The sequence below is a fragment of the Trichosurus vulpecula genome (assembly GCF_011100635.1).
Source record: "Trichosurus vulpecula isolate mTriVul1 chromosome X unlocalized genomic scaffold, mTriVul1.pri SUPER_X_unloc_2, whole genome shotgun sequence".
NCBI lineage: Eukaryota > Metazoa > Chordata > Mammalia > Diprotodontia > Phalangeridae > Trichosurus > Trichosurus vulpecula.
Genome location: NW_023494378.1, coordinates 1,652,923 through 1,673,022, shown reverse-complemented (window position 1 = coordinate 1,673,022; position 20,100 = coordinate 1,652,923). Strand labels below are relative to the sequence as shown.

At 57.0% G+C, this 20,100-nt stretch overlaps 1 protein-coding gene across 2 annotated transcripts in view; it reads left to right on the top strand.

The window, feature by feature from the left end:
- F8 (coagulation factor VIII) overlaps window positions 1–20,100 on the top strand; it is a 141,721-nt gene that overhangs the window by 109,380 nt on the left and 12,241 nt on the right. For both annotated transcript variants that reach the window (XM_036740535.1, XM_036740534.1), the window contains exon 22: window positions 2,477–2,632. In XM_036740535.1, the coding sequence (XP_036596430.1) occupies window positions 2,477–2,632 (156 nt within the window). The remainder of the gene's footprint in view (window positions 1–2,476; window positions 2,633–20,100) is intronic.

Below are 20,100 nucleotides of genomic sequence, written 5' to 3'. Positions count from 1 at the left end.
TGGGTAAGGAAGGAACATATTCTAGGCTCGGGCCATAGGGTAAGACTTGTCAGGAAATGTTCATTGTGTGCAGGATAGTGATCATGGAAGATCTTCAGTTTGATCCTAAGGGTAGCAGGGATCCCCTGAAAGTCCTTGAGCACTGAAGTGACAAGATTAGAGCTGTATATTAGAATATTGATTGGAGGCTGAATAGGGGAGACCATCAAGACAAATCAGCTGACTCTTACAGTAAAACGCCAGGTAAATCCACATAAGTCCACATCCAGGAGCTATGGATGGTTGGTAGGCCACCGGGCTCATCCTGTGGATGATGGAACAGGGCTCAGAATTATACTCAGTTTGCCAACTTCTTTGGCCAAATGAGATTGTATTGGTAAAGCACTTAGCACAGGGTCTGGCATATGGTAGGCACTATAGAAATGCTTTTTGCCCATACTGCTCCTTTCTTTAAGGGGTCAATCCATGCAGTGATTCTGGGTTTCCCTGGGGCTCTATAGTTGTCTGCCCACCATATGGCTGCTCTCAGGGTTGCTTGAACCTTGAACTGCTTTGAACTCCCCAAGGAGTCATTCACTGTTGCCATGACAGCTTAGGGGATGAACACAGACCAAAAATGAAGATTAAAACTCTAGTTTGCCCAGAAAGCGCCATCAAAGGTGAAGGAGCCAATGGTGGCAAAGCACTGTACAGTGGGCCTGGGGCAGCAGGCAGCTCCATGACCTGGAACATGGCCAAAGTCCAGCCTGAGCTGGTAAACAACTGTTGGATTGTCTCTGAAGGGTGAGCAGACGAATATAGTTTACTTGAGTGAGACCTTAGCCTGGAAAGTGCTGATTGACTACCCCGGGGGCAAAGCTGCACAGCCATATACCTTTGTAGTTTGGGGTGGGGCCCCAAGCTCCTGTTGTTTGAGGATTGCCTCTGTGTGACCCTCCAGGGGGCTGGCTGGCCAGTTACCACGTAGCTGACACGGCCTCAAATGAGAGGAACTTTTTCATTTCTAAAATCAAGGTTCTCTTACCTATTTCTTGGCTTGGTATCATAAGGCAAGAGTCATCCCCTGGAAAATGGTGGGGGTGGGGGGAGGGGAACTGCCCAGAGCATCAGAGACAGTATTCCATCACTGTTGACTATGGGGTTCTGTTCGAACTCCTTTGCCTGGAATTCAAGGCTTCCTGGAGACCTTTTTTGGTTGATGGACCAATCTGTTGAATACTTGGACCTTGGCCAAGTCCTTTCCCCTTGCTAGACTTCAACTACCTCATCTCTAAATTGAGGGTGTTGGATCGGATGATCTTGAAGGATATTTTTACCTCTGATCATCTATGGCCCCAGTTAAATGATATAAAGTAGGATTTGGAGGGGCCCTGCCCATTCCATAACACAAGCAGATGAAAGGACCCTTCGTGGTGAATCCAGGTCAGATACCTGAGCCTGGGGTCACTGCTGAACCTCACTCCTATCTCAACTCTGTATCTCCCTCCATGTTTGGCCCAAGGGTCTGCACACTAGGAACATTGCATGGAATAGAAAAAGTGATGAGGTCCTCGAGGTAGTTAGAATGGCTGGAGGTGGAAGGTAAAGGAAGAGACTAATACAGGAAATATTTGGAGGGAATAATTGGCAGGATTTGGTGATTGGTTCTGGGGAAGAGAAGGGAAAGAGAGAGGTCTCAGACAGCCTTAGTGCTTGTCTGCTTGCTTGATTGGAGCCTGGTTGCTTGGGAGAATGATGAGTGGCATTGAGAGAGTCCCTGGAGAGATACTACTGGGGAGGAGGGCTTGAGACAAAGATGAGATTAGTGTCTAAGGTGAGGAGGATGCAGCAGTGTGTGTGTGATGGTATGGCCTTCAGATGGTGAGCAGGGATGTGAGCAAGTGATGGTCCAAAGGAGTCCCTGGGGAGGAGCCTCTGACTTTGGGAGAGGCACCCTGTGCTTCCTCCACATTTCCTTTTACACTTCTGGTCTTCCTAGTTCTTAGTGTCCTCTGGCTCTTTCAAGTTGATTATGTTGATTTCTATGCAAACATTGTGCCCCTTCAGTAGAACATGACTGCCTTGAGTTCGGGAGTATTTTTTGGTTTGTCTTTATGTTTCCCAGTGCCTGGCAGAGGGCCTGGGTCATACTCCAATGATAGAATGTCACTGTGATCCCAACCCTTCTTGAGTTCTCTCCAGTGCTAGAGATTGTCACCCATCCACACCAGCCCATTCTGTGTCACTCTTCTCCATGTCCTTCAGTAAGATAGACATGGAGGGGCTGTCTTTTCCTCATGTGCTAGTGGCCTTCCTCACATTATCCTGACATTCAAGGTACCTGTGGAGCACTCTGGCTGTCCACCTGCCATCCCTCTCATGGGGCCTTGCACATGGAAGGAACTTAATAAATAATTGCTTGTTGAATTGAGTTTCCCCAAAATTATTCCAAGTGTTCAAGGGACAGAGTAAAACGAGATTCTGGCTTAATTGGTAGGTTGACCTGTTGGAGCCAATGATTATCCATGGTATCAAGACCCAAGGAGCCCGACAGAAATTCTCCAGCCTCTACATCTCTCAGTTTACCATCAGGCACAGTCTTGATGGACAAACATGGAAGGATTACAGAGGAAACTCTACTGGGACCATGATGGTGAGTAGACACTCCTCACAATAAGAGAGCTGTCTCAAAGCATGGGATGACCTGTAAAACCTCGAGGCACAAATCTCAAAGACAGATTCCCCACTCCTGTGCTGTAGGAATGGGGAGGCACACATGGAAGAAGAAAGCACTGTTGAGAGGGATCTCATGGTGACCAGCTCTCATCTCTCTGACGAGCTCCAGTCCCACATCTCTATCTTCTATAGGCATCTCACATTCGACGTATCCAAAGCTGAACTCATTATCTTTAACCCACTCCATTTTCCTAACTTTCTTAGTACTGAGTATGCCATCATCCTGCCAGTGACCTAGGCTCAAACCTCGGTGTTATCCTTACCTCTTCTGTCTCATTCTATCCCTGATAGCCAATCGATTATCAAATCTTTTAAAACAGACTTCCTCAACATCTCTCTGACATAACACAATCCCCCAATGCAGGCCCTCATCACCTCACACCTGGACTAGTGAAATAGCCTGCTTGGGGGGGAGGGATCTACCTGCCTCAGTCTCTCCCCACTCCAGTCCATTGTCCATTCAGCTACCAAAGTGATCTCCCTAAAGTGTAGGTCTAACTATGTCACCCCTCCCTGCCCCCACCAACCTCTCTGTGAGCAAATATCCACTCCTGGTTGGCCTCCAAAGCCTTTCCAAACCTGGCTTCAAATGACCTTTCTAAGCTCCTTCTTATCCATTCAGCATTCTAGCCCAAGTAACTCATTTCTCCCATCATTCACAGCCTTCCATCTCCCTCTCTATTCCTTCATGCAATCTGTTCCTCTCCTCCCCTACACTTGGAATGTCCTCCTTTCTCACTATCACCTTGAGGAACCTCTAGCTGCCTTCAAGGCTCAGCTCCTCTCACCTCTGTCAGAGGCCTTGTTGGATCCTACCCCGCCCCCCCCAATCACTTCAGGATTATTTTGTATATAGGGATATAGAGTCAGTCAGTCAACCAGATGATCGGAGGTAGAAATATCCCTCAAGGTCACGTGATCCAACACCCTCAATTTAGAGATAAGGTAACTAAGGACTTGGCCAAGGTCCAATAACCAGCAGAGGGAAGGGAATTCTGCCCCCAAAGGGGGGGGGGACTTAAAGGAAGCCAAAGAAGTCCCTTCTTGGGAGTGAAGAACCTTCACTCTGCATATAGCTTGTTCAGACAGAGCTGTTTCCTTGCCGTCTGCCCCAGAGGACTGGGAGCTCCTTGAGGGTAGGGGACCATTAGCCAAATTTTACAGATTAAAAAAAGGGAGCTCCAACCTCCCAAGGTTGTGAAGAGCAAACGAAATCATGTGGCAATATTTGTTTTTATTATTCTATAATTGGAGGCAGTAAGCAATCAGCTGACAAACATTTATTAATCACCTCCCACGTACCAGTAGTCACAGTGTGATGTCCTGGGACATCCATCTGAAGCAGCCTCATGGAGCAGAGACAGAGACACTGGCTCTAGCCCAAGGCCTTTGGTCAGATCTTGACACTGACATTTGCCAGCTGTGTGACCATGGATCAGTCTCTTCCCCTTTCTGGGCCTCAGTCTCCCTTTCTGTAAAAGGAGGGGACTGAATCTCTAAAGTCCCTTTGGGTTCTGCAGGTGGTCACAGCATGCCAACTCCTACTTAAGGACTGCCCCCCAACCCTGCTCTGCTTATAAGCTTACCTCCCAGCCCATCTCTGAACATTCTGCTGGAGGTGTGATCTTGAAGCTTGTCTGTAGCTCCCTGCTCTCCCTTAGCTGCCTTCATGATCTCCCCACCCAAACCTGAGCAGAGTACCATGGCTGCCCCATCTGGGTGGGTCCGAATAGAGGAGAAGGTTAGCTCAACTTCAGAGACTGAGGTCTTGAAATGAGGATAAATCTGAATCTCCCCAGTTCACTGGCCATTAATAATCATTTCTCTCACCGTAGTGACGGCAACAATAGCTAGCATTTCAGAGTGCTTTACGCATAGAATCTCATCCTCACAATAATCCTGGGATGGAGAGGCTGGAATTACCCTTATTTCACAGATGAAAAAACTAAGGCAGATAGATGCTCAGGGGCTCGCCCAGGCCAGGCAGCCAAGAAGTGTCTGAGGCTAGATCAGAACTCCCTTTCTGACTCCAGGCCAGCACTCGATAGATATCCACTCCCTCCTGAAGCAGTCACCAAACTATGCGTCATGAAAGAATTGAGTGCATGTTTTTCGCTAGGTTGAAACCTCCCTCTCCTTTATTTTCTAGATTTTTTTTCCTCCTAACCACTAACTAGGATCATATGATTATGTATTTTAGAGCTAGAAGGGACTTTAGAAGCTATTGAGACTGACCCCCTCATTTATACAGAAGAAGAAACTGAGTCAGAGAATGGTTCACTGACTTGCCCAGGGTCATACAGTATCTGAGGCAGAACCCAGGTGTTCCTAACTATGGGACAGGTAGGTGGTAGAGTGGACAGAGTGCAGGGCCTGGAGTCAGGAAGATTCCTTTTTGTCACGGGCTTCCGAAGCCTCGTGACTACGCTCGGGGTTCCCCCCAAGCCCCAGGCCTCTGCCTAAGCAAAGGGCCTGATCTCGCGGACAATGTACGGGGCGGGAGCCGAACAAGATGGCGAATGACTCCGTTTATTACTTCAGCAAGCAGCACATTTATACCTTTAGTGACGTAGGTACATTCTTTGGTTACGTGGATGAAAGACAGGTAAAGCTAATACACCTGGGTCCTAGGACCGCCCTGACTCCGCCTACTCTCCTCCCACACTACCCAAAGCTCCCTGCGGGCAGGCAGTCCAGGCAAAGACCGGAAACTCCACGTGGTCCAAGTTCCACATGCTCTGCCAGAGAGCCGGAAGTTCCACGTGGTCAGGCAGGTCCGACCTGGAATTGCCAGGGAGGCAACAAAGGCGAGACCCCTCCTCCTGGCTCCACCCACATCCCAAAGCCCTGAGTTTATCTCAGCAGGCCCCTGGGCCTGGAGGTCTGAGGAGAACAGGGCTTGGCTCTAACTCTGCCCGTAACACCTTTTCATGAGTTCCAATCTGGCCTCAGATGCTTAATAGCTATATGACCCTGGGCAAGTCATTTAACCCTGTTTGCCTCAGTTTCCTCATCAGTAAAATGGGCTGGAGAAGGAAATGGCAAACCACTCCAGTATCTTTGCCAAGAAAGCCCTGAAATGGGGTCACAGAGAGTCAGACATGACTAAAATTGCTGAAAAACTTTCTGACTCCAGGCCCAGAGCATGTTATCATCACCTCTAGGCCGGATACCTGAGCTGGAGAGCCCACTTTACTACTCACTAGCTACAAGAATTTGGTGAGTCCCTCTGCCCCTTTGGGCCTGTTTCTGCTGCCTCTGCAGAATGTGAACATTGGCCAAGGTGGCTTTGAAGACTCAACTCTATGATTCTTTCACTTAGAAGTGGAATTAGGCATGCTACTTGTCTGGCTCCAAAGTGTAGAACTTGGGGCAGTGAGTGAATGGTTGTAAAGAGGCAGACAGAGGGTTGAGATAAGGGAGAAACTTCCTGGCATTTAGAGTGATCCCCAAGTATAATGGGCTCCCCTTTAGTAGTAGGCTTCAAGAGGTGGACAACCTCTTGTGGAGAATGTTTGCAAGGTCAGGTCTACTTTCTGAGATCCTCTCCAACTAAGACACAAGGGATTCTAGGAAGAAATTTGAAACCATTAACTCTGCCTTCAGCTAAGTTCAGTGATTGTCTAGTGGGCACCAGGTCCCAGACCTGTTACATATGCTCAAAGCTGTACCATTGGCTGTTACGGTAAACCCTCTTTCAGGGGGCAGAGACATTTTAGTTGTCCAGGAATGGAGTAAAGTACCCTTCTGAATGTCTGCAAATGACCATGTTTCTACAGCTGGGCTGTGACCTCTTACAAGTGGTGACAAGATGACCAGCTAATACAGCACCCCCACTTAGATGATCCCATTACCCTAGGGGCACTGAATAATAATATACAGGAAAGGGAAAAGAGCCAGGAAAGGATTAAGCGCTGAAGACAGATGACCTCAGCAACTTATACCTGTTCCACGAAAGTATCTAGCCAAGAAACCCATGAAAACATTGCTGGTGCCCTTCTGTCCCTGGCTCATATATTGTGTCTCCTATGTGGGTAGGGGAGGAGCAGAGGTCTGAGAAGGTCTGTACACAAAGGCAGGCAGCTCAGTGTGGGGCCAAAGGTTACTCTCTACTTTCTAGGTGGGTTCTGTGCCCTTTGGCCCTGCCTTTGTGTGTAGGAATCCCTTTGGGCAGGAGTGAGGAGCCTGTGGACTTCTAGGTCCTTGGGTATGGCCCTTTGAGTCCAAGCTTTACAGAACAAATCCTTTTATTAAGGGGGTTTGTTCTGTGAAGTTTGGATTCAGTCAAAGGGCTGCCCCTGCCTTAGGGAAAGCAGCCTGCAGCTCGCGTGTGTGTGTGCGCGCGCGCGCAAACAACCTGGGGCTTCAACTCCATGCTAACTCTCTATTGTGAGGCTTACAAGAGATTGCCACAGGAGCGAGAACTGTGGGGATGGGAGGACCCTGGTCATCCGGGAATGACAATAGCCGAATGGAGGAGAGCAGGAAAAGCGGGAAGGGTGAGCAGGGGGTTGAGCCCAGCAGGCATGAGCGCCCCCAAGGGGACGAGAGCACTAAGAGTGCGAAAAGAGAGTGGCGAAGGTTGGCGATGGCACGAGCGTGGCGGGCACGAGCGCCGCAGGGATGAGAGGAGGCAAGGCAGAGGAAGACGGGCATGGGCACGAGCTCAGTGGGCACGAGTGCCACAGGGACAAGAGTAGGAAGGCAGAGGAGGAGAAGCACAGGCACGAGCTCGGCAAGCATGAGCGCCCCAGGGATGAGAGTAGGGAGGGCAGGGAAGAAGGGGGGGAGGGAGCGCCATTAGCCCAGAGGGCACGAGCACCATGGGGACGAGCTCAGCAGACACGAATGCCTCAAGACAAGAGTACGTAGGGCGGGCATGGTCACGAGTGCCACAGGGACCAGAGTAGGGAGGACAGAAGCGGGCAGGTAAGGGCACGAGCTTTGTGGGCGCGAGCACCACTGGGACAAGAGGAAGGCGGACATGGATAAGAGCTCAGCAGGCACGGGAACCAGGGGGAGGAGAGGAAGCAGATTGAGGAAAGGAGATCCGGGATGCTGGAGGGAAAGAAGGACAAGGGGTGGCGCAAGGAGAACCGTTTCAAGCACGAGCGCCCCGGGGATGGGAGTAGGGAGGGCAGGGAAAAAGAAGGGAGCGGCGCCAAAAGCCCATCGGGCACGAGGACCACGGGGATGAGCTCAGCAGGCACGAATGCATCAGGGGCTAGAGTAGGGCTGGTGGGCTTGGGGACGATGGTGGGGAGGAGGGGAAAGAGCTCAGGAGGCAGGAACCTCACCGGGATAAGTGCTTTAAGGAGGAGAGTGGGGGTGGGGGGTGGACGACCGCTCTAGGCACAAGTGCCTCAGGCACTAGAGTGGGGAAGGGAGAGAAAGACGGAGAGTACGGGCACGAGCTCAACCGCCAGGAGCGCCTGGGTAGGAGGGTACGGAGGCCGAGCAGGGACTACCGCCATCCGGATGATTGGCTCCAAGACAAGAGTGGGTTTCAGACTCGAGTGCCTCAAGGATTAGAGTAGGGAAGACAGAGAAAGAGAGTATGGGCACCAGCCCAGCTGGCACGAGCGACTCAGGCACGAGAGTGGGGGGCGGGCAGGAACTCAGCGGGCACTACAATGGCTAAGGCAGAGAAACAGGAAGAGGGAGAGTATGGGTGAGATTAGTGGGCACGAGCTCCTCGGGGACGAGCGTAGGGAATACGGGCACGAAGAAATCTCGAGCGCCTTGGGGATGAGGGTAGGGAGGCAGCGGGAGCAGGGACGAGTGCGGAAGGAAGAGAATTCTCATTCAGACACGAGTGGGGAAGACGGAGAAAGAGGGAGAGTATGGACACGAGCTCACCTGGCACGAACGCCTCGGACATAATAGTAGGGAGGTAGGGCACTACAAAGGGGAAGGCAGAGAAAGAGGGAGAGTATGGGCACGAGATGAGCGGGCACGACCGCCTCAGGCACAAGCGCCTCAGGCTTATAGTAGGGAGGAAGGGCACGAGCTCAGCGGGCACGAGCGCCTGGGGGACAAGAGCCAAGAGTGCAAGCATGGGGACATGGGGGTGAGGGGAGGGAGGGCGGCGACGACTACCACCCGGATGGGCACCTCAAGGAGGCGAGTGTGATTCAGACACGAGTGCCTCAGGGACTGGCGTGGGGAAGACAGAGAAAGAGGGAGAGTATGGGCATGAGGTCACCAGGCACGAGCGCCTCTGGGACAAAGGCTCGGGGACGAACAGCTCGCGCACGAGCGCCTCAGGCAAGATGGTAGGGAGGGAGGGCGCGAGCTCAGTGGGCACTAAAATGGGGAAGGCAGAGAAAGATGGAGAGTATGGGCATGAGATCAGCGGGCACGAGCGCCTCGGGGATGAGTGCTTTAACGTGGAGAGTGTGGGTGTGTCGGGGTTGGTATGGAGATGACGGTTTCAGGCACTAATGCCTCCGGGACTGGAAGGGGGACGGCAGAAAAAGAGGGAGAGTGTGGACACGAGCTCAGCTGGCACGAACGCCTCGGACTCGAGAGCCTCAGAAACGATAGCAGGGAGGGAGGATACTACAGTGGGGAAGGCAGAGAAAGACGGAGAGTATGGGCACGAGATGAGCGGGCACGAGCACCGCCGGGACGAGCGCCTCATACCGCTAGTAGGGAGGAAGGGCACGAGCTCAGTGGGCACGAGCGCCTGGGCGACAAGAGCCAAGAGTGCAAGCATGGGGACATGGGGGGGAACGGGGGGGGGAGGGCGGGGACGACCGCTGCCTGGATGAGTGCCTCAAGGAGGAGAGTGTGTGTGTTTCAGGCACCAGTGTCTCAGAGACTAGACTAGGGAAGACAGAGGAAAAGGAAAAGTATGGGCACGAGATGAGCGGGCACGAGCGCCTCGGGGATGAGTGCTTTAAGGTGGAAAGTGTGGGTGTGTCGGGGTGAGTATGGAGATGACGGTTTCAGGCACTAATGCCTCCGGGACTGGAATGGGGACGGCAGAAAAAGAGGGAGAGTATGGGCAAGAGAGCAGCGGGCATGAGCGCCTCGGGCACGAGCCTAGGGTAGGCGGGCACGAAGAAAGCTCGAGCGCCTGGGGATGAGGGTAGGGAGGGAGAGCGGGCAGGGAAGAGTGCCTCAAGGAGGCGAGTGTGATTCAGATACGAGTGCCTCCGGGACTAGCGTGGGGAAGAAAGAGAAGAGGGAGAGTATGGGCATGAGGTCAGCTGGCACGAACGCCTCGGACACGAGCCCCTCAGAAGCGATAGTAGGGAGGGAGGACACTACAGTGGGGAAGGCACAGAAAGACGGAGAGTATGGGCACGAGATGAGCTGGCACGAGCTCAGCTGGCACAAACGCCTCGGACACGAGCGCCTCAGAAGCGATAGTAGGGAGGGAGGACACTACAGGGGGGAGGCAGAGAAAGACGGAGAGTATGGGCACGAGATGAGCGGGCACGAGCGCCGCGGGGACGAGCGCCTCAGGCCTACAGTAGGGAGGACGGGAACGAGCTCAGTGGGCACGAGCGCCTGGGGATGAGGGTAGGGAGGAATAGCGGGCAGGGAAGAGTGCCTTAAGGAGGAGAGTGTGATTCAGATACGAGTGCCTCCGGGACTAGCGTGGGGAAGAAAGAGAAGAGGGAGAGTATGGGCATGAGGTCAGCTGGCATGAGAGGCTCGGGCACGAGCCTAGGGTAGGCGGGCACGAAGAAAGCTCGAGCGCCTGGGGATGAGGGTAGGGAGGGAGAGCGGGCAGGGAAGAGTGCCTCAAGGAGGCGAGTGTGATTCAGATACGAGTGCCTCCGGGACTAGCGTGGGGAAGAAAGAGAAGAGGGAGAGTATGGGCATGAGGTCAGCTGGCACGAACGCCTCGGACACGAGCGCCTCAGAAGCGATAGTAGGGAGGGAGGACACTACAGTGCGGAAGGCAGAGAAAGACGGAGAGTATGGGCACGAGATGAGCGGGCACGAGCGCCGCGGGGACGAGCGCCTCAGGCCTACAGTAGGGAGGACGGGCACGAGCTCAGTGGGCACGAGCGCCTGGGCGACAAGAGCCAAGAGTGCAAGCATGGGCACATGGGGGGGAGGGGAGGGGGGGATGGCGGGGACGACCGCTACCTGGATGAGCGCCTCAAGGAGGAGAGTTGTGTGTTTCAGGCACCAGCGTCTCAGGGACTAGAGTGGGGAAGACAGAGAAAGAGGGAGAGTATGGGCATGAGATCAGCGGGCACGAGCGCCTCGGGGACGAACGCCTCCGGCACGAGCGCCTCAGGCTTATAGTAGGGAGGACGCGAACGAGCTCAGTGGGCACGAGCGCCTGGGCGACAAGAGCCAAGAGTGCAAGCATGGGGACATGGGGGGGAACGGGGGGGGGAGGGCGGGGACGACCGCTGCCTGGATGAGTGCCGCAAGGAGAACAGTGTGTGTGTGTCAGGCACCAGCGTCTCAGAGACTAGACTTGGGAAGACAGAGGAAAAGGAAGAGTATGGGCACGAGATGAGCGGGCACGAGCGCCTCAGAAGCGATAGTAGGGAGGGAGGACACTACAGGGGGGAGGCAGAGAAAGACGGAGAGTATGGGCACGAGATGAGCGGGCACGAGCGCCGCGGGGACGAGCGCCTCAGGCCTACAGTAGGGAGGACGGGCAAGAGCTCAGTGGGCACGAGCGCCTGGGGATGAGGGTAGGGAGGAATAGCGGGCAGGGAAGAGTGCCTTAAGGAGGAGAGTGTGATTCAGATACGAGTACCTCAGGGACTAGAGTGGGGAAGACAGAGAAAGAGGGAGAGTATGGGCATGAGATCAGCGGGCATGAGAGCCTCGGGCACGAGCCTAGGGTAGGCGGGCACGAAGAAAGCTCGAGCGCCTGGGGATGAGGGTAGGGAGGGAGAGCGGGCAGGGAAGAGTGCCTCAAGGAGGCGAGTGTGATTCAGATACGAGTGCCTCCGGGACTAGCGTGGGGAAGAAAGAGAAGAGGGAGAGTATGGGCATGAGGTCAGCTGGCACGAACGCCTCGGACACGAGCGCCTCAGAAGCGATAGTAGGGAGGGAGGACACTACAGTGCGGAAGGCAGAGAAAGACGGAGAGTATGGGCACGAGATGAGCGGGCACGAGCGCCGCGGGGACGAGCGCCTCAGGCCTACAGTAGGGAGGACGGGCACGAGCTCAGTGGGCACGAGCGCCTGGGCGACAAGAGCCAAGAGTGCAAGCATGGGGACATGGGGGGGAGTGGAGGGGGGGATGGGGGGGACGACCGCTACCTGGATGAGCGCCTCAAGGAGGAGAGTGTGTGTGTTTCAGGCACCAGCGTCTCAGGGACTAGAGTGGGGAAGACAGAGAAAGAGGGAGAGTATGGGCATGAGATCAGCGGGCACGAGCGCCTCGGGGACGAACGCCTCCGGCACGAGCGCCTCAGGCTTATAGTAGGGAGGACGCGCACGAGCTCAGTGGGCACGAGCGCCTGGGCGACAAGAGCCAAGAGTGCAAGCATGGGGACATGAGGGGGAGCGGAGGGGGGGAGGGCGGGGACGACCGCTGCCTGGATGAGTGCCGCAAGGAGAACAGTGTGTGTGTGTCAGGCACCAGCGTCTCAGAGACTAGACTTGGGAAGACAGAGGAAAAGGAAGAGTATGGGCACGAGATGAGCGGGCACGAGCGCCTCGGGGATGAGTGCTTTAAGGTGGAAAGTGTGGGTGTGTCGGGGTGAGTATGGAGATGACGGTTTCAGGCACTAATGCCTCCGGGACTGGAATGGGGACGGCAGAAAAAGAGGGAGAGTATGGGCAAGAGAGCAGCGGGCATGAGCGCCTCGGGCACGAGCCTAGGGTAGGCGGGCACGAAGAAAGCTCGAGCGCCTGGGGATGAGGGTAGGGAGGGAGAGCGGGCAGGGAAGAGTGCCTCAAGGAGGAGAGTATGATTCAGACACGAGTGCCTCAGGGATTAAGGTGGGGAAGACAGAGAAAGAGGAAGAGTATGGACACGAGCTCAGCTGGCACGAACGCCTCGGACACGAGCGCCTCAGAAGCGATAGTAGGGAGGGAGGACACTACAGTGGGGAAGGCAGAGAAAGACGGAGAGTATGGGCACGAGATGAGCTGCACGAGCTCAGCTGGCACAAACGCCTCGGACACGAGCGCCTCAGAAGCGATAGTAGGGAGGGAGGACACTACAGGGGGGAGGCAGAGAAAGAGGGAGAGTATGGGCATGAGATCAGCGGGCACGAGCGCCTCGGGGACGAACGCCTCAGGCACGAGCGCCTCAGGCTTATAGTAGGGAGGACGCGCACGAGCTCACTGGGCACGAGCGCCTGGGCGACAAGAGCCAAGAGTGCAAGCATGGAGACATGGGGGGGAGCGGAGGGGGGGAGGGCGGGGACGACCGCTGCCTGGATGAGTGCCGCAAGGAGAACAGCGTCTGTGTGTCAGGCACCAGCGTCTCAGAGACTAGACTTGGGAAGACAGAGGAAAAGGAAGAGTATGGGCACGAGATGAGCGGGCACGAACGCCCCGGGGATGAGTGCTTTAAGGTGGAGAGTGTGGGTGTTTCTGGGTGGGTATGGAGATGACGGTTTCAGGCACTAATGCCTCCGGGACTGGAATGGGGACGGCAGAAAAAGAGGGAGAGTATGGGCAAGAGAGCAGCGGGCATGAGAGGCTCGGGCACGAGCCTAGGGTAGGCGGGCACGAAGAAAGCTCGAGCGCCTGGGGATGAGGGTAGGGAGGGAGAGCGGGCAGGGAAGAGTGCCTCAAGGAGGAGAGTATGAATCAGACACGTGTGCCTCAGGGATTAAAGTGGGGAAGACAGAGAAAGAGGAAGAGTATGGACACGAGCTCAGCTGGCACGAACGCCTCGGACACGAGCGCCTCAGAAGCGATAGTAGGGAGGGAGGACACTACAGTGGAGAAGGCAGAGAAAGACGGAGAATATGGGCACGAGATGAGCGGGCACGAGCGCCGCGGGGACGAGCGCCTCATACCGGTAGTAGGGAGGAAGGGCACGAGCTCAGTGGGCACGAGCGCCCGGGCGACAACAGCCAAGAGTGCAAGCATGGGGACATGGGGGGGAGTGGAGGGGGGGCTGGCGGGGACCACCGCTACCTGGATGAGCGCCTCAAGGAGGAGAGTGTGTGTGTTTCAGGCACCAGTGTCTCAGGGACTAGAGTGGGGAAGACAGAGAAAGAGGGAGAGTATGGGCACGAGATGAGCGGGCACGAGCGCCGCGGGGACGAACGCCTCAGGCACGAGCGCCTCAGGCTTATAATAGGGAGGAAGGGCACGAGCTCAGCGGGCACGAGCGCCGCGGGGACAAGAGCCAAGAGTGTAAGAATGGGGACGTGGAGGTGAGGGGATGGAAGGCGGTTACGACCGCCACACACATGGGCGCCTGAAGGAGGCGAGTGTGATTCAGATACGAGTGCCTCCGGGACTAGCGTGGGGAAGAAAGAGAAGAGGGAGAGTATGGGCATGAGGTCAGCTGGCACGAACGCCTCGGACACGAGCGCCTCAGAAGCGATAGTAGGGAGGGAGGACACTACAGTGGGGAAGGCAGAGAAAGACGGAGAGTATGGGCACGAGATGAGCGGGCACGAGCGCCTCAGGCCTACAGTAGGGAGGACGGGCACGAGCTCAGTGGGCACGAGCGCCTGGGCGACAAGAGCCAAGAGTGCAAGCATGGGGACATGAGGGGGAGCGGAGGGGGGGAGGGCGGGGACGACCGCTGCCTGGATGAGTGCCTCAAGGAGAACAGTGTGTGTGTGTGTCAGGCACCAGCGTCTCAGAGACTAGACTTGGGAAGACAGAGGAAAAGGAAGAGTATGGGCACGAGATGAGCTGGCACGAGCGCCTCGGGGATGAGTGCTTTAAGGTGCAGAGTGTGGGTGTTTCTGGGTGGGTATGGAGATGACGGTTTCAGGCACTAATGCCTCCGGGACTGGAATGGGGACGGCAGAAAAAGAGGGAGAGTATGGGCAAGAGAGCAGCGGGCATGAGAGGCTCGGGCACGAGCCTAGGGTAGGCGGGCACGAAGAAAGCTCGAGCGCCTGGGGATGAGGGTAGGGAGGGAGAGCGGGCAGGGAAGAGTGCCTCAAGGAGGCGAGTGTGATTCAGATACGAGTGCCTCCGGGACTAGCGTGGGGAAGAAAGAGAAGAGGGAGAGTATGGGCATGAGGTCAGCTGGCACGAACGCCTCGGACACGAGCGCCTCAGAAGCGATAGTAGGGAGGGAGGACACTACAGTGGGGAAGGCAGAGAAAGACGGAGAGTATGGGCACGAGATGAGCGGGCACGAGCGCCGCGGGGACGAGCGCCTCAGGCCTACAGTAGGGAGGACGGGCACGAGCTCAGTGGGCACGAGCGCTTGGGCGACAAGAGCCAAGAGTGCAAGCATGGGGACATGGGGGGGAGCGGAGGGGGGGATGGCGGGGACGACCGCTACCTGGATGAGCGCCTCAAGGAGGAGAGTTGTGTGTTTCAGGCACCAGCGTCTCAGGGACTAGAGTGGGGAAGACAGAGAAAGAGGGAGAGTATGGGCATGAGATCAGCGGGCACGAGCGCCTCGGGGACGAACGCCTCCGGCACGAGCGCCTCAGGCTTATAGTAGGGAGGACGCGCACGAGCTCAGTGGGCACGAGCGCCTGGGCGACAAGAGCCAAGAGTGCAAGCATGGGGACATGAGGGGGAGCGGAGGGGGGGAGGGCGGGGACGACCGCTGCCTGGATGAGTGCCGCAAGGAGAACAGTGTGTGTGTGTCAGGCACCAGCGTCTCAGAGACTAGACTTGGGAAGACAGAGGAAAAGGAAGAGTATGGGCACGAGATGAGCGGGCACGAGCGCCCCGGGGATGAGTGCTTTAAGGTGGAGAGTGTGGGTGTTTCTGGGTGGGTATGGAGATGACGGTTTCAGGCACTAATGCCTCCCGGACTGGAATGGGGACGGCAGAAAAAGAGGGAGAGTATGGGCAAGAGAGCAGCGGGCATGAGAGGCTCGGGCACGAGCCTAGGGTAGGCGGGCACGAAGAAAGCTCGAGCGCCTGGGGATGAGGGTAGGGAGGGAGAGCGGGCAGGGAAGAGTGCCTCAAGGAGGAGAGTATGAATCAGACACGTGTGCCTCAGGGATTAAAGTGGGGAAGACAGAGAAAGAGGAAGAGTATGGACACGAGCTCAGCTGGCACGAACGCCTCGGACACGAGCGCCTCAGAAGCGATAGTAGGGAGGGAGGACAGTACAGTGGAGAAGGCAGAGAAAGACGGAGAATATGGGCACGAGATGAGCGGACACGAGCGCCGCGGGGACGAGCGCCTCATACCGGTAGTAGGGAGGAAGGGCACGAGCTCAGCGGGCACGAGCGCCCGGGCGACAAGAGCCAAGAGTGCAAGCATGGGGACATAGGGGGGAGTGGAGGGGGGGCTGGCGGGGACCACCGCTACCTGGATGAGCGCCTCAAGGAGGAGAGTGTGTGTGTTTCAGGCACCAGTGTCTCAGGGACTAGAGTGGGGAAGACAGAGAAAGAGGGAGAGTATGGGCATGAGATCAGCGGGCACGAGCGCCTCGGGCAAGAGCGTAAGGGAGAGCGAGCACTAGTTCAGAAGATACGAGAGCCGCGGCGATGGGTAGAGAGTGGGGCGGCGGCGGCGGCGGCGGCGGTGGTGGTGGTATGGAGACGAGTATTTCAGGCAGGAGTGCCTCAGGGACTAGAGTGGGGTAGGCAGAGATCGAGAGCACAGGCTGGAGAAGCTTGAAGAGGAAGGGAGGGAAGGCGGGCACGGGCTCAATGGGCACTACAGTGGGGAAGGCAGAAAAAATGGGATTGTATGGGCACGAGGTGAGCGGGCACGAGCGCCGCGCGGATGAGTGCTTCAAGGTGGAGAGTGGGGATGAGTGGGGGTGGAATGGAGATGACGGTTTCAGGCACTAATGCCTCCGGGCCTGAAACGGGGATAGCAGAAAAAGAGGGAGAGTATGGGCAAGATAACAGCGGGCACGAGCGCCTCGGGCACGACCCTAGGGAAGGCGGGCACGAAGAAAGCTCGAGCGCCTGGGGATGAGGGTAGGGAGGAATAGCGGGCAGGGAAGAGTGCCTTAAGGAGGAGAGTGTGATTCAGATACGAGTACCTCAGGGACTAGAGTGGGGAAGACAGAGAAAGAGGGAGAGTATGGGCACGAGATGAGCGGGCACGAGCGCCGCGGGGACGAACGCCTCAGGCACGAGCGCCTCAGGCTTATAATATGGAGGAAGGGCACGAGCTCAGCGGGCACGAGCGCCGCGGGGACAAGAGCCAAGAGTGTAAGAATGGGGACGTGGAGGTGAGGGGATGGAAGGCGGTTACGACCGCCACACGCATGGGCGCCTGAAGGAGGCGAGTGTGATTCAGATACGAGTGCCTCCGGGACTAGCGTGGGGAAGAAAGAGAAGAGGGAGAGTATGGGCATGAGGTCAGCTGGCACGAACGCCTCGGACACGAGCGCCTCAGAAGCGATAGTAGGGAGGGAGGACACTACAGTGGGGAAGGCAGAGAAAGACGGAGAGTATGGGCACGAGATGAGCGGGCACGAGATGAGCGTGCACGAGCGCCTCAGGCCTACAGTAGGGAGGACGGGCACGAGCTCAGTGGGCACGAGCGCCTGGGCGACAAGAGCCAAGAGTGCAAGCATGGGGACATGAGGGGGAGCGGAGGGGGGGAGGGCGGGGACGACCGCTGCCTGGATGAGTGCCTCAAGGAGAACAGTGTGTGTGTGTCAGGCACCAGCGTCTCAGAGACTAGACTTGGGAAGACAGAGGAAAAGGAAAAGTATGGGCACGAGATGAGCTGGCACGAGCGCCTCGGGGATGAGTGCTTTAAGGTGCAGAGTGTGGGTGTTTCTGGGTGGGTATGGAGATGACGGTTTCAGGCACTAATGCCTCCGGGACTGGAATGGGGACGGCAGAAAAAGAGGGAGAGTATGGGCAAGAGAGCAGCGGGCATGAGAGGCTCGGGCACGAGCCTAGGGTAGGCGGGCACGAAGAAAGCTCGAGCGCCTGGGGATGAGGGTAGGGAGGGAGAGCGGGCAGGGAAGAGTGCCTCAAGGAGGCGAGTGTGATTCAGATACGAGTGCCTCCGGGACTAGCGTGGGGAAGAAAGAGAAGAGGGAGAGTATGGGCATGAGGTCAGCTGGCACGAACGCCTCGGACACGAGCGCCTCAGAAGCGATAGTAGGGAGGGAGGACACTACAGTGGGGAAGGCAGAGAAAGACGGAGAGTATGGGCACGAGATGAGCGGGCACGAGCGCCTCAGGCCTACAGTAGGGAGGACGGGCACGAGCTCAGTGGGCACGAGCGCCTGGGCGACAAGAGCCAAGAGTGCAAGCATGGGGACATGAGGGGGAGCGGAGGGGGGGAGGGCGGGGACGACCGCTGCCTGGATGAGTGCCTCAAGGAGAACAGTGTGTGTGTGTGTCAGGCACCAGCGTCTCAGAGACTAGACTTGGGAAGACAGAGGAAAAGGAAGAGTATGGGCACGAGATGAGCTGGCACGAGCGCCTCGGGGATGAGTGCTTTAAGGTGCAGAGTGTGGGTGTTTCTGGGTGGGTATGGAGATGACGGTTTCAGGCACTAATGCCTCCGGGACTGGAATGGGGACGGCAGAAAAAGAGGGAGAGTATGGGCAAGAGAGCAGCGGGCATGAGAGGCTCGGGCACGAGCCTAGGGTAGGCGGGCACGAAGAAAGCTCGAGCGCCTGGGGATGAGGGTAGGGAGGGAGAGCGGGCAGGGAAGAGTGCCTCAAGGAGGCGAGTGTGATTCAGATACGAGTGCCTCCGGGACTAGCGTGGGGAAGAAAGAGAAGAGGGAGAGTATGGGCATGAGGTCAGCTGGCACGAACGCCTCGGACACGAGCGCCTCAGAAGCGATAGTAGGGAGGGAGGACACTACAGTGGGGAAGGCAGAGAAAGACGGAGAGTATGGGCACGAGATGAGCAGGCACGAGCGCCGCGGGGACGAGCGCCTCAGGCCTACAGTAGGGAGGACGGGCACGAGCTCAGTGGGCACGAGCGCCTGGGCGACAAGAGCCAAGAGTGCAAGCATGGGGACATGGGGGGGGAGTGGAGGGGGGGATGGCGGGGACGACCGCTACCTGGATGAGCGCCTCAAGGAGGAGAGTTGTGTGTTTCAGGCACCAGCGTCTCAGGGACTAGAGTGGGGAAGACAGAGAAAGAGGGAGAGTATGGGCATGAGATCAGCGGGCACGAGCGCCTCGGGGACGAACGCCTCCGGCACGAGCGCCTCAGGCTTATAGTAGGGAGGACGCGCACGAGCTCAGTGGGCACGAGCGCCTGGGCGACAAGAGCCAAGAGGGCAAGCATGGGGACATGGGGGGGAGCGGAGGGGGGGAGGGCGGGGACGACCGCTGCCTGGATGAGTGCCGCAAGGAGAACAGTGTGTGTGTGTCAGGCACCAGCGTCTCAGAGACTAGACTTGGGAAGACAGAGGAAAAGGAAGAGTATGGGCACGAGATGAGCGGGCACGAGCGCCCCGGGGATGAGTGCTTTAAGGTGGAGAGTGTGGGTGTTTCTGGGTGGGTATGGAGATGACGGTTTCAGGCACTAATGCCTCCCGGACTGGAATGGGGACGGCAGAAAAAGAGGGAGAGTATGGGCAAGAGAGCAGCGGGCATGAGAGGCTCGGGCACGAGCCTAGGGTAGGCGGGCACGAAGAAAGCTCGAGCGCCTGGGGATGAGGGTAGGGAGGGAGAGCGGGCAGGGAAGAGTGCCTCAAGGAGGAGAGTATGAATCAGACACGTGTGCCTCAGGGATTAAAGTGGGGAAGACAGAGAAAGAGGAAGAGTATGGACACGAGCTCAGCTGGCACGAACGCCTCGGACACGAGCGCCTCAGAAGCGATAGTAGGGAGGGAGGACACTACAGTGCGGAAGGCAGAGAAAGACGGAGAGTATGGGCACGAGATGAGCGGGCACGAGCGCCGCGGGGACGAGCGCCTCAGGCCTACAGTAGGGAGGACGGGCACGAGCTCAGTGGGCACGAGCGCCTGGGCGACAAGAGCCAAGAGTGCAAGCATGGGGACATGGGGGGGGGGAGCGGAGGGGGGGCTGGCGGGGACGACCGCTACCTGGATGAGCGCCTCAAGGAGGAGAGTGTGTGTGTTTCAGGCACCAGTGTCTCAGGGACTAGAGTGGGGAAGACACAGAAAGAGGGAGAGTATGGGCATGAGATCAGCGGGCACGAGCGCCTCGGGGACGAACGCCTCAGGCACGAGCGCCTCAGGCTTATAGTAGGGAGGACGCGCACGAGCTCAGTGGGCACGAGCGCCTGGGCGACAAGAGCCAAGAGTGCAAGCATGGGGACATGAGGGGGAGCGGAGGGGGGGAGGGCGGGGACGACCGCTGCCTGGATGAGTGCGGCAAGGAGAACA